The sequence below is a fragment of the Sinohyriopsis cumingii genome, chromosome 1 (assembly GCF_028554795.1).
Source record: "Sinohyriopsis cumingii isolate HCF-2022 chromosome 1, ASM2855479v2, whole genome shotgun sequence".
Taxonomy (NCBI): Eukaryota; Metazoa; Mollusca; class Bivalvia; order Unionida; family Unionidae; genus Sinohyriopsis; species Sinohyriopsis cumingii.
Genome location: NC_142961.1, coordinates 11,229,207 through 11,239,521, shown reverse-complemented (window position 1 = coordinate 11,239,521; position 10,315 = coordinate 11,229,207). Strand labels below are relative to the sequence as shown.

At 36.5% G+C, this 10,315-nt stretch overlaps 1 protein-coding gene across 1 annotated transcript in view; it reads left to right on the top strand.

Moving 5' to 3' along the window:
* Nucleotides 1–285: 285 nt before the first annotated feature.
* The window catches only part of LOC149806408 (uncharacterized), a 764,942-nt gene continuing 754,912 nt past the window's right edge, over nucleotides 286–10,315 (top strand). Inside the window, exon 1 of the mRNA XM_089970933.1 lies at nucleotides 286–396. Coding sequence (XP_089827059.1) covers nucleotides 286–396 — 111 coding nt within the window. The remainder of the gene's footprint in view (nucleotides 397–10,315) is intronic.

Genomic DNA, 10,315 nt, shown 5'->3' with positions numbered 1-10,315 from the left:
ACGTATCTTGTAGACTCGTTTTCGATTGGTCAATAAAGGCGCCATCATTGTCGCCAGACTCCGCATCATCAGTACGCATTAGTACATCAAAGAAGCAGTAGCAAAACCGTCTGAGATGGCGGACATTGGTCTTACTTGTGTTTCCATATTTGGGATTATTGTATATGATTAATTTTAAGTGGCTTAGCCAGCCATCTTGTTTCTGAAAATAAACAAGGATTATGCAGCAATCAAACAAAACCCTATATGCCAAAGGATTAATTTTAAGGTGAAAGTGATGCAGAAATGGGAAAAAAGATACAGTGTATTGGTCGCTATGTTATGGATGGCCATGTTTTGGGCAAAGGAAATTTTGCTAGAGTTGAACTTGCGACTCACGGTGTTACTGGATGTAAGGTAAGACAAATTTACTTTTATTTTTAAATGCTTGCATGTCAAAACAATTCATAACTGTGGTAATTGGGATGCTGCGCCATTGAAATTGTACCATATGGATCTCGTATAGTCCGTATATCCACCCTAATCAAATACAACCTTGTATACACATAAGTAGAAGGTCTTTCCTTTGCCTGTGCTAAAATTGTTTTCTTTCGTTGAGAGGTTAAAATCAGAGGATTTTATAGCGGTAAATTGACACGATGCTCGTGCACAAGTTTTGCATGCACCTTTTGCAAGTGCGATCGTCTCTTAAGGCGTCGCAAGACCTGAAATAATTACGTACAATATATACTGATTTATGCATCATTTGCTTGAAATGGAAATGGTGAATACTTAGAAATGAAAAATTATGCTATTGAAACTGAAATTTAAAATATTTATTTTTATGTTATGTCTTCACTGAAGTAGCTAGGTTTCTTTAATTTAATAGTACATCTGCATTGGCCCACTGCTGACAGATACTCACAGGGGCGGCTTTTGGCCACTGAGCGACGACCATTCTTCTATTTCCAACGTTCGAAAGCCAATAGCTGGGTAACATTATTTATTGTGTATAATTCCGACGCTGGAAAAAGCATTTCTTGGGCCAACGTTGTACTGTGGTTGCATCGCCGACGTTGGGACATATGCATTGGCCCAAAGATATGCTAACTTTTTTATTTCTTCAAGTTTAATATCTTTTACCAGCAATATCAATCTCAAAGTGTAGAGATGAGCGTTTGTTATTGAATTTTCATTAAATGTATATTCATTCACACAGATTTTTTCCCCCTCTTTTTCTTTGATCGCAAAATACCCAAAGAATCACGTGACGCCCCTTGAAACTAGATGCGTAGACCCCGAACGGGAAGTTGAGAACTTATGGAATGATTCGATTAGTTAAGTGACATTTTAGTTTGGAGTTATTGGAACATCTCTTATTGTAACATTTAAGTAGAATTGTTTTGGTGAATTTAAGATTTTTATGTTAGCATGTCTTTGAGAATCATATTCAACACACGTTTCAAACATCGTGGTACGAAGCAGATGGCATTTTTTTTTTTTTTTTTTTAAAACCCAAGTATGGCCACAGGGGCTTGTATCGTTGGCAAAAAATTAACTGTCAGTCATACATGAAGTGTAAAAAAAATATACTGTATGTACGACTGATAGTTAAATTGTAAGCAACGGTACAAGACCCTTTGAGTATGGCAGTGCTGGGTTGATTTTTGTTGATCGTTTATATAATAGTTACGTAATTATGTCTTGGATTGTTTTAGGTAATGGTCGTCTCATTAGATGGTTAAGTCGGATGGGATAGATTTAAATAAAAATTTTTTTACAATATAACATCGAATTATGGAACACGATCCATGACTTTCAAAATTTGCGCTTGGTCCAACGGATACCAAACTCGTCTACAATGTCGGCTAAATTTTAGCTAAATGAAGTTGGCCCAACGTCCTTTTTGCCAATTCGCCCACTGTTTAGTCACTACCAGGCCAAGGATGTCCCGATGGATCATCATAAAACTGACGTCGTACCGACCTTCAGCAATGCCTCGTCACCTTGGCCCAACAGTGGCCAGTGAATAAAATGATGCTGTCCCAACGTCAATTAGTGTCGCTAGTCCGACGTTGGTACAGTGTTTGTCCAACGTTGGTGTACTACCTAGGGAGTCTCTGTTAAGAGGTGAGTAGTTTGGGTCTGATATTAAGACATGGGGTTGTCACATAGCTACTCAAGAGTGCCTATCAAAGGAAATAGTGATTGGTCAAAAACATTGGTTATTAGGTGATGACTACAATTAAATTACAGTTACTGAGATTTTGTCTAATGTTACATAGAATACAGTGGCATTAATTACTGTATATACTTGTGTTTAAGCCAATTTGCATATTAGCCATTGCCCCAGTCTGAATAGGTAAAAAAATTAAAAAGTGCATGACCCATAAGTCTGAGACCGAAGTACAAGATGCACATGGGAAGTTATAAATGCAGTCATAAAATGTGACTAAATGCCCTCTGTGCAAAACAGCAAACTTCACAAAATACCATGCAACCACGCAGTGTGAAATAAGAAAAGATGATAGAATTAAACTGATTTTGGAAATCTGTTAAAAAAAAGAGAAATATCAAAGGAAACACATCTTATATTTGGACAGAAACTTTGATAAAAAATATAATTAAGATAGCAGACTATGTGATAAAAACAATGATGGTCTGTGGACAAGTTATAACAATTAATAAATAGCTAACACAGGCCATCATGAACCATAGAGATAAACAGTTTATTTGAAATTCCAAGATTAAAGACATTTAAAGTCAGTATAAAATCCTTTGATGCTTCCAAACATGAATAAACAAACAAAAATGTAACGTTAAACAATGGAATAATCTACCAGCCGGGGAGCAGGAGTGGGAAAGGAGCCTTGGTATAACGCTCATTGAAGACATTAACGCAAACGCGGGCTGAGACCTCGGTCCCACCCCAGTTGCCAGGAAGGGGTAACCCAAAAAGCACAAGCTTAATGTATTGTTATACATTTAACAGTTTTGATTGTGTAAATTAATGTATAAAATCTCAACATACAAATTCTATAAAATATTCTTCCTTTTATAATAAAAAGAAAAAACTACCAACCGGGGAGCAGGGGTGGGGAAGGGGCCTTGGTATAATGCCCAAGGGCGTTAACACAAACATGGGCCGTGACCTCGGCCCCACAACAGCTACCCTGGAAGGTGGTAACCCTAAAACGCAAACTTAATGTATTGTTTGTTATACATTTAACCTTTGATTGTGTGAATCAATAAATAAAATCCCTACACACAAACTGTATAAAAGTTGTACTATTTTCTTTTATTTTAAAAAAAAGGATGGGACAGGGAATCTGTATGGGGAAAGTAAGAGGTAATGATGCCATGGGGCTATATCACATAGTGCCACGCAAAGTGGAAAGGCCCATAAAAGAGCCTAAGAAAAACGCCCCATATGGAACACTAGCACATGCAAAACACAAAAACAAACACAACACTTCTAACTACAGTATTTCTAAATAAACTTTCTGTGAACTATACAGCTCCAGTACTGTATAGTTAACTAATAATAGTTGAATTTTGGCCATAATAAATAACGGGGGGCCAAAACTTGAGTCGGGCAAAATACAGCAAATAAATAAAGTATGGACCCTCACTCGATTACAGCCCGCCTCATTTCAAAGAAGTAAATCATGCGATGAGCGACACGTATAAGCATGTATATAAAACACTAGGCTTTTTTCTTTTTTCTATTGAAAATAGTAAACCGCTCAGTAGCCCTTTAAAAAATTATTAATAAAAAAATATTAATTAATAATATAAAAAACCGGTACTAAGGAAAACGGGGGAAAATTGACTGATATGCTGTCTCAACATGAAAACTATTATAGCATTCACACACATAGCAATACACTTATAACAAACATGATACTAAGGAAACCTCTAGCAAAGGTCACAAACACAAACTAGGGGAGCGAATTCGAACTAGATGAATTAAACTTGGCTCAGATGAACACCCCTATAGATAACACTTGGGAATATAAATACCCATCAAAAATGTAAAATAATGAAATTTTTGATTGAAAAATCTTTTTTTAAAAATAAAAAAAAACACATCTGTCAGGTGCCCCCCACCCCCCCATGTGACAATCAACCTACTGATGCAAAAAATTTTGATAAATCTGCCAACTTGTACATCATCCTTTACTATCTGCATAGTACCCAGATGAATTTAAGTTATTGTGAAAGTGTATCCATTTTCTTGACATTCACTAACAAAAGTGGCAGAGTTCTTTCTCCAGTTCATAGAATGAAGTGATCCCAGTCTGATGCGTGTTCTTCATTGTTTGCTTTTCCGCCATTTCGATATTTGCTTCTCACATACACAAAATTAGCATGCAGTAGCACAGTTATTTGCTTAGCATATTCAATAACTATATGTCTGAATTCTTCATCATAAGCAGAACACTTCTTTCATTTCAACCACTATTAATATTAATTAATCACTTAATTTTTGGGAAAGACTAAAATAACTTTTGATAGTGGTAGTATCCTATTTATAAAGTATCATGCAATTTTTCCATGGGTGGTTGGTTATCAGATTGTATTGGATAATTATTTATCATTGTTGTTTTCTTTTACTACTGGTAGTTTGATTCAGTTAATAAAAATAAGATTGGTTGTCATGGAGATCATTGCACATGAAACCCTCTTGCAGCAGGTGTAACAGTTACAGCTTTGATTAGAAACCAGACCCATGCTTTATCCTATTAAACAACACATCAGAGTTGGTATGGATTAGTAAATTTATTGGCAGTGTGCAACAAAACAAAACCATTATCCCTGAGGCATTATGTACCATGGATTAAGTATAGTGGTAGTTATTATTCCACAGCTTATAACCTCTTTGCTTTATAAACAACAAAGCAATAGCAAGTGATAAACAGTGATTGTGAGTCCTGATTTTTTTGGGTGTACAAGTTATGCTTTTAATGAAATTCATGTGGGTGTCATTTACTTCGTATCCCACCTGTTCAAGGAATCCCACAAATTATATTATTAGTAATTAATCACACTGACTTGTATACTGGTACTTGCCTGTTACTTACCCTTCCTAGGCATGCATACAACACTTAGCTCCTAAGAACCTTTCACTTTTGTTGCTTGAAGACTATCCACCATATATTTCAGCTCGCGATACCAAAATGTTTGTCATACTTTCAGAATCACAATTCCAATATATTTTTATTTAGTTTCTCTTCATATTGTAATAACACTGAAATAAAGCTAGTGTGTGTACGTAAGGTACTGTAGATTTTAATGATCACTGATTAGCCAGAGGTTAAAAACATGATTGAGAGATTATTATAATGGTGGTTCTTTTGGAAAATACATGTACTATTAAGGTTTTAATACATTATTTCTGCATTTGCTGGTGGATGGACATATATCAAATAGAAGTCATTTATGGTAATACCTGTTTTTCATTCATTATCCTACGTGTAAAATTAGAAAAAATTCTTGTTTGACTTTTATAACTTGTGCTCTGTGGTATCCTTTGGCATGTGAGTTCATTTTTGAGCACTCTAAAAAAGTCTTAATTGGTAGTCTACAAAATAAGTTGAATTCCTTCTTCCAAACCCAATATATCCAGTGTCTTCAGAGATGCAGTTAAGATAAATAAATTCCTTTGTATGAGGGCCTCAAGGTAGATTAGTTCTTCAGCTAATTGTGTTACCTTCTTTAAAGAAAGTCATTACAGTAAAAGCTGTCATGAGAGACCACTGTTATGAGAGACCACCTGTCTTGAGAGACCTGGTTCTCCATGTACAGATTTATTGATTATATGTGGTATGACCTGTTATGAGAGACCATTATGTTTTGGCATGAAGGGTGGTCTTTCAAGACAAGTTCCACTGTATTTTTATTATTATTGCTATTATTGTTATTATTATTATTGAAAAGTTTCAAATTTACATCTGACCCATCCCTTCTTCCAGCTTTTTATTTTCAAAATTATTCGGTTTAAAAGCGATTATATACGGTATGGGAAAAATGGTGGGAATGAACACACAAGACACTTAAAATACTCTTGAATGCAAATTAATAGAATATTTCTTGTTAAAATTGCATACATATAGAAATATTTACATGTGTATTCAGTTTTGTGTGTTAATGTATTAATAAAGCTGCATATCCTTGAAAAATACTGGTGAGCTGCAGCAGGGTAATATTCTCTGACCAGAAGAATATATAAATTTTGATCTTTGTTGGTTCTTGGCTTATCACAGGTCAAACTCATAAATATATGTGATAGTTTGGAAAGAAGGAAAATTTCTCATTAAAATGATGCCTATATTACCAAAAAGTGTCACGCACTAAATCCAAATAATAATAATAATAATAATGGGGACTTTGTATAGCACCTAATCTTTAGAAGTTCTAAGCGCTTTACAACATTAGATAACGCCTAAAGCATAAAAAAGAACATATATAATGATATAATTACAGAACAAAACAAACACCATGATTTTAGGAAACATATAACAGACTGAAAATGCTTAAGGTAGGAAACATTAATAGCTCTTTAAGTTTGTTCTTGCAGTCGAAATTGGTGAGTTTTAAGAGCACTTTTTGAATGAGATCACTTTGTTTTTTGTGTCTAAGTTCAGTGGCCAATGAATTTAATGATGGTGTTGCTGATATTTATTGTTTGAGGAAATGGATGTGAATGAGAAAGTCTTTGTGTTGTGATCAGATTGGCTTCAGTTTTATCATCATTCATCTGCAGCTTGTTGGATGTCATCCATGATTTCACATCAGAAATGCACCTCTCTACACCTTGGATGGTAGCATTAACTTCAGTTGGGTGGCTGGATTTGTATATTTGGGTGTCATCAGCATACAATTGGTGAGACACTGGATGATGATCTATAACACTTGAGAGTGGCTGAGTGTATAGAATGAAGAGAACAGGTCCTAGAACAGACCCCTGTGGAACACCACAACATAGATCAACTGGGCTGGAGTGTATTTCATTTGCAGACACAATCTGTGTCCTGTTGACCAAGTAGGACTTGAATCACAGTAAGGCTGTATAATGAATACCAAATACATGCTGGAGACGGTGAAGTAATATATCATGGTCTGTTGTGTCAAATGCTGCAGACAAATCAAGGAGGGTGAGGACTATTATCTTTCCACTATCCAAAGCAGAGAGAATGTCATTAACTACTTTCAGAAGAGTATTTTCAGACTGTGGCAAGAGCGATATGCAGATTTTACATTGCTAAAAACACTGTTTGAATTTAGATGATATACAAGTTGGGATAGAAGAACTTTTTCTAAGATTTCGGGGTATGAATGGGAGATTAGAAGCTGGGCATTAGTTCTTTAAATTGTTATGGTTGAGTGTTGGTTTCTTCAGCAGAGACTTTACAGTGGCAGTTTTGATAAATGATGGGAATTCCCTGGAGGAGAGAGAGGTATTAATAACATCAGTTAGTGAAGGCAATATTGGATCTAAGCACTCATGCAGCAGTGATATTGGAAATGGATCAAGTTCACATGACTTTGGTGCACTCTTCATCACTATTGTATATACTAAATCCATAGAGACAGGTTCAAATGCTGACAGTGGTTGCTGCTGAAATTCTGTATCACAACTGTAGGGTGATGACGAGTCATTTGAAATTGTGTTGTCAAGCTTAGCTCTAATGGTTTGTACTTTGCCATGGAAGAAATTTTCAAACAGGTCCAGATGGTGGACTGGAAAGAAGGTAGTTGCAAGTGGTGTACATTTGTTCCTTGACATTAGCTTGTTAGTAATCTTGCTCTTTGCAGCTGAAACTTTCAGTGGTCTTAGTACTGTAGTGGGCTGATTTCGCTTCATGGATTATGTGACATTCTTCTTAGCGGCTTCATAGATTTGCTTATGAATAGTGAGTCTGGTGGAAAGCCAAAGCCTCTCAGCTTTACGGCAGTCTCTTTTAGCAGTGCGAAGCTGTTCCCTAACACTGCTATACCATCGAGAACTCTTTTGAATTGATACTCTGTGCTTGGTTGCTGGGGCATGTTTGTCAAGCAACGAACGCAGGCAGTTATTGAGTTCTGCGGTCGGAGGAAAGCAAGTTGTTAGGTTTGCTTGGATGAAATGAATTAATTTGGTCCTATTTATCATATGGAGGTTTCTTTTTAGTAGCAAATAAAGGTGGAGGGTTAGGGACTAATATGTCATGGTGACATATGCAGAGGTGATCTGATGCAAGTTCATGAGATACCAGAGAAGACCGTTGAATATTATCATCAGGTCTATGAAGAATCCAGTCTAAAATGTGACCATGTTTATGGGTGGGTTAGTAACTGACCGTGTGAGGTTGAAAACATGAATGGAATCTAGAAGTTTTTATGTGTATGGGTTTCCAGGACAGTCATAGTGGAAGTTGAAATCTCCAAGAATAATCAGGTTGACACCTATCGAATTTCCATGCTCCAGGAGATTTGGAAACTGCTCCAAAAAAAGAAAGATTCAGTCAACTTTTTTCTACTAGGAGGAGGGCAGTAGAGGCAGAAAAAAAATAGATTGACCTTTGTTCCAGTGTGAGTGTGATTTGGATTAGTTCAAACGATGTGTGGTAGAAATTGAATGTTGTGGTGTGGTTAAGACGTTTGATCAGGGAGTTCTTTGCGATGACAGCACTTCCACCTCTGTGAGAGTGGCGGGGGAACGACATGTTGGAGTAACCAGTGGGTGTTAGATCTGCGCACTTGGACTCATCACCTGATCTTTTTAGCCATGTTTCTGTCAGGAAAAAGATATCAATATTCAGATCATTGTTAAAGTTAACTATTTCTATGTGCTTTTCCGGTGGTCCTACTGATTGGGTGTTGAATAATGCGATACAAAGTGGTATCTCTTGGATAGTTGACACAAAGGTTGACAGGTTGACAGTTTAATAGGGATTTGAATTAGGCTATCTAAATTAATGGCTAAATTTTTAGATTGTTGAGCCAGAATGGGCAAAAGGGAGATAACCAGAATTCTTCCTGTTCTGTGCTAGCCAGCTTTGAAACGACGTTTCCTTCTTTGCTTTTGTTTACATTTAAGTAATGATGAATGTAGTCCCAGTTCGTTTAGTCTAGTGCACAATGTAGTGTGGAGAGCCAAGGAGCAGTCATTTAAAGCAGTTAATGAGGGTCCATCACAGCATAAACAGGTGGACTGGCGAGCACCACTTTGTGGCTGTTTGTTCAACAACAAAGGATGTTGCAGAAGTAGAGCAAGACAGCTGGGAAATAGTTTAACTGTTCTCGCCTCCAAAACAAGGAGATGAAGAAACACATACCAGCTGAACAGCCAATGCATGATGAACACAGTAATGCAGATGAAGACCGACAACAAGCACATGTATCATGAAAAGGGCACAAAAACGGAACAGCTGCTTCAAGCCGGTTAAGCGATAGCAGCCATCTTGAATGAATCAAATACCATTAAAATGTTGTGGACTTGGAGTGAAACTGGAATTTCTCAATTAGTATACAAACCATATATCTAATTAAATATATAGTTCAGGAACAACATATTGATAGGGTTTTAATCCTCAGACTTCACTCCAAACATAATAATTTCATTACCTGGACTATTGTAGAATTGTTGGACAGCTGGGTAAAAACCAAAGTTAGCTTTCTTTGTGACATGTTTGGGACTGTTAATAAGTATGCAACATGGGAAAAAAGCAATTGGTAATTGGTGCATAATAGATGTTAAATGATTAAGCAAGGCTTAGTAAGGGCACAAAAAGCACTAAGATTTATTCTCAAGGTGTGAATCTGCATCCACCTACTTCAGGTGAGTAGGTAGAAAAGTTTGCCTTGGCACAGTCAGTATTTACCTGGTCAAAACAAGAGGATGCAAGGTACTAGATTAATAAGAAATGATTGACACTAAAATATTCACATTTTACCTGAGATCTATTGGTAGCTAATTTTTCACCACCACCCCTCCCCCATACATGTTGTCCAATTTGACACAGGTAGGTAGGGGGATAAACATTGGCCTTGCATAGTTAAGGACATGGAGGTGTTTTCTGATGTCATCTTTTGTAATGCTTAATGTGATATTTTTTTATTCAATAGCCACTTGTCTTGTGGCATTTATTACAGTTTAATTCTTCCTGTACAGACAGGTTCTTTACCCATATTGTTGAAATATGGTTAAAAATTATGTCATTAAATGAAAAAAATCATTTAAAAAAAAGCTGCTTGTGCTAACCCCCTCCTCCTCCTCCTCAGTCTGAACCACCCATCCATCTTCCCTCTCCCCAGTCCCAACTTCAGACACAGTCTGGCACTTAGGTTTAAA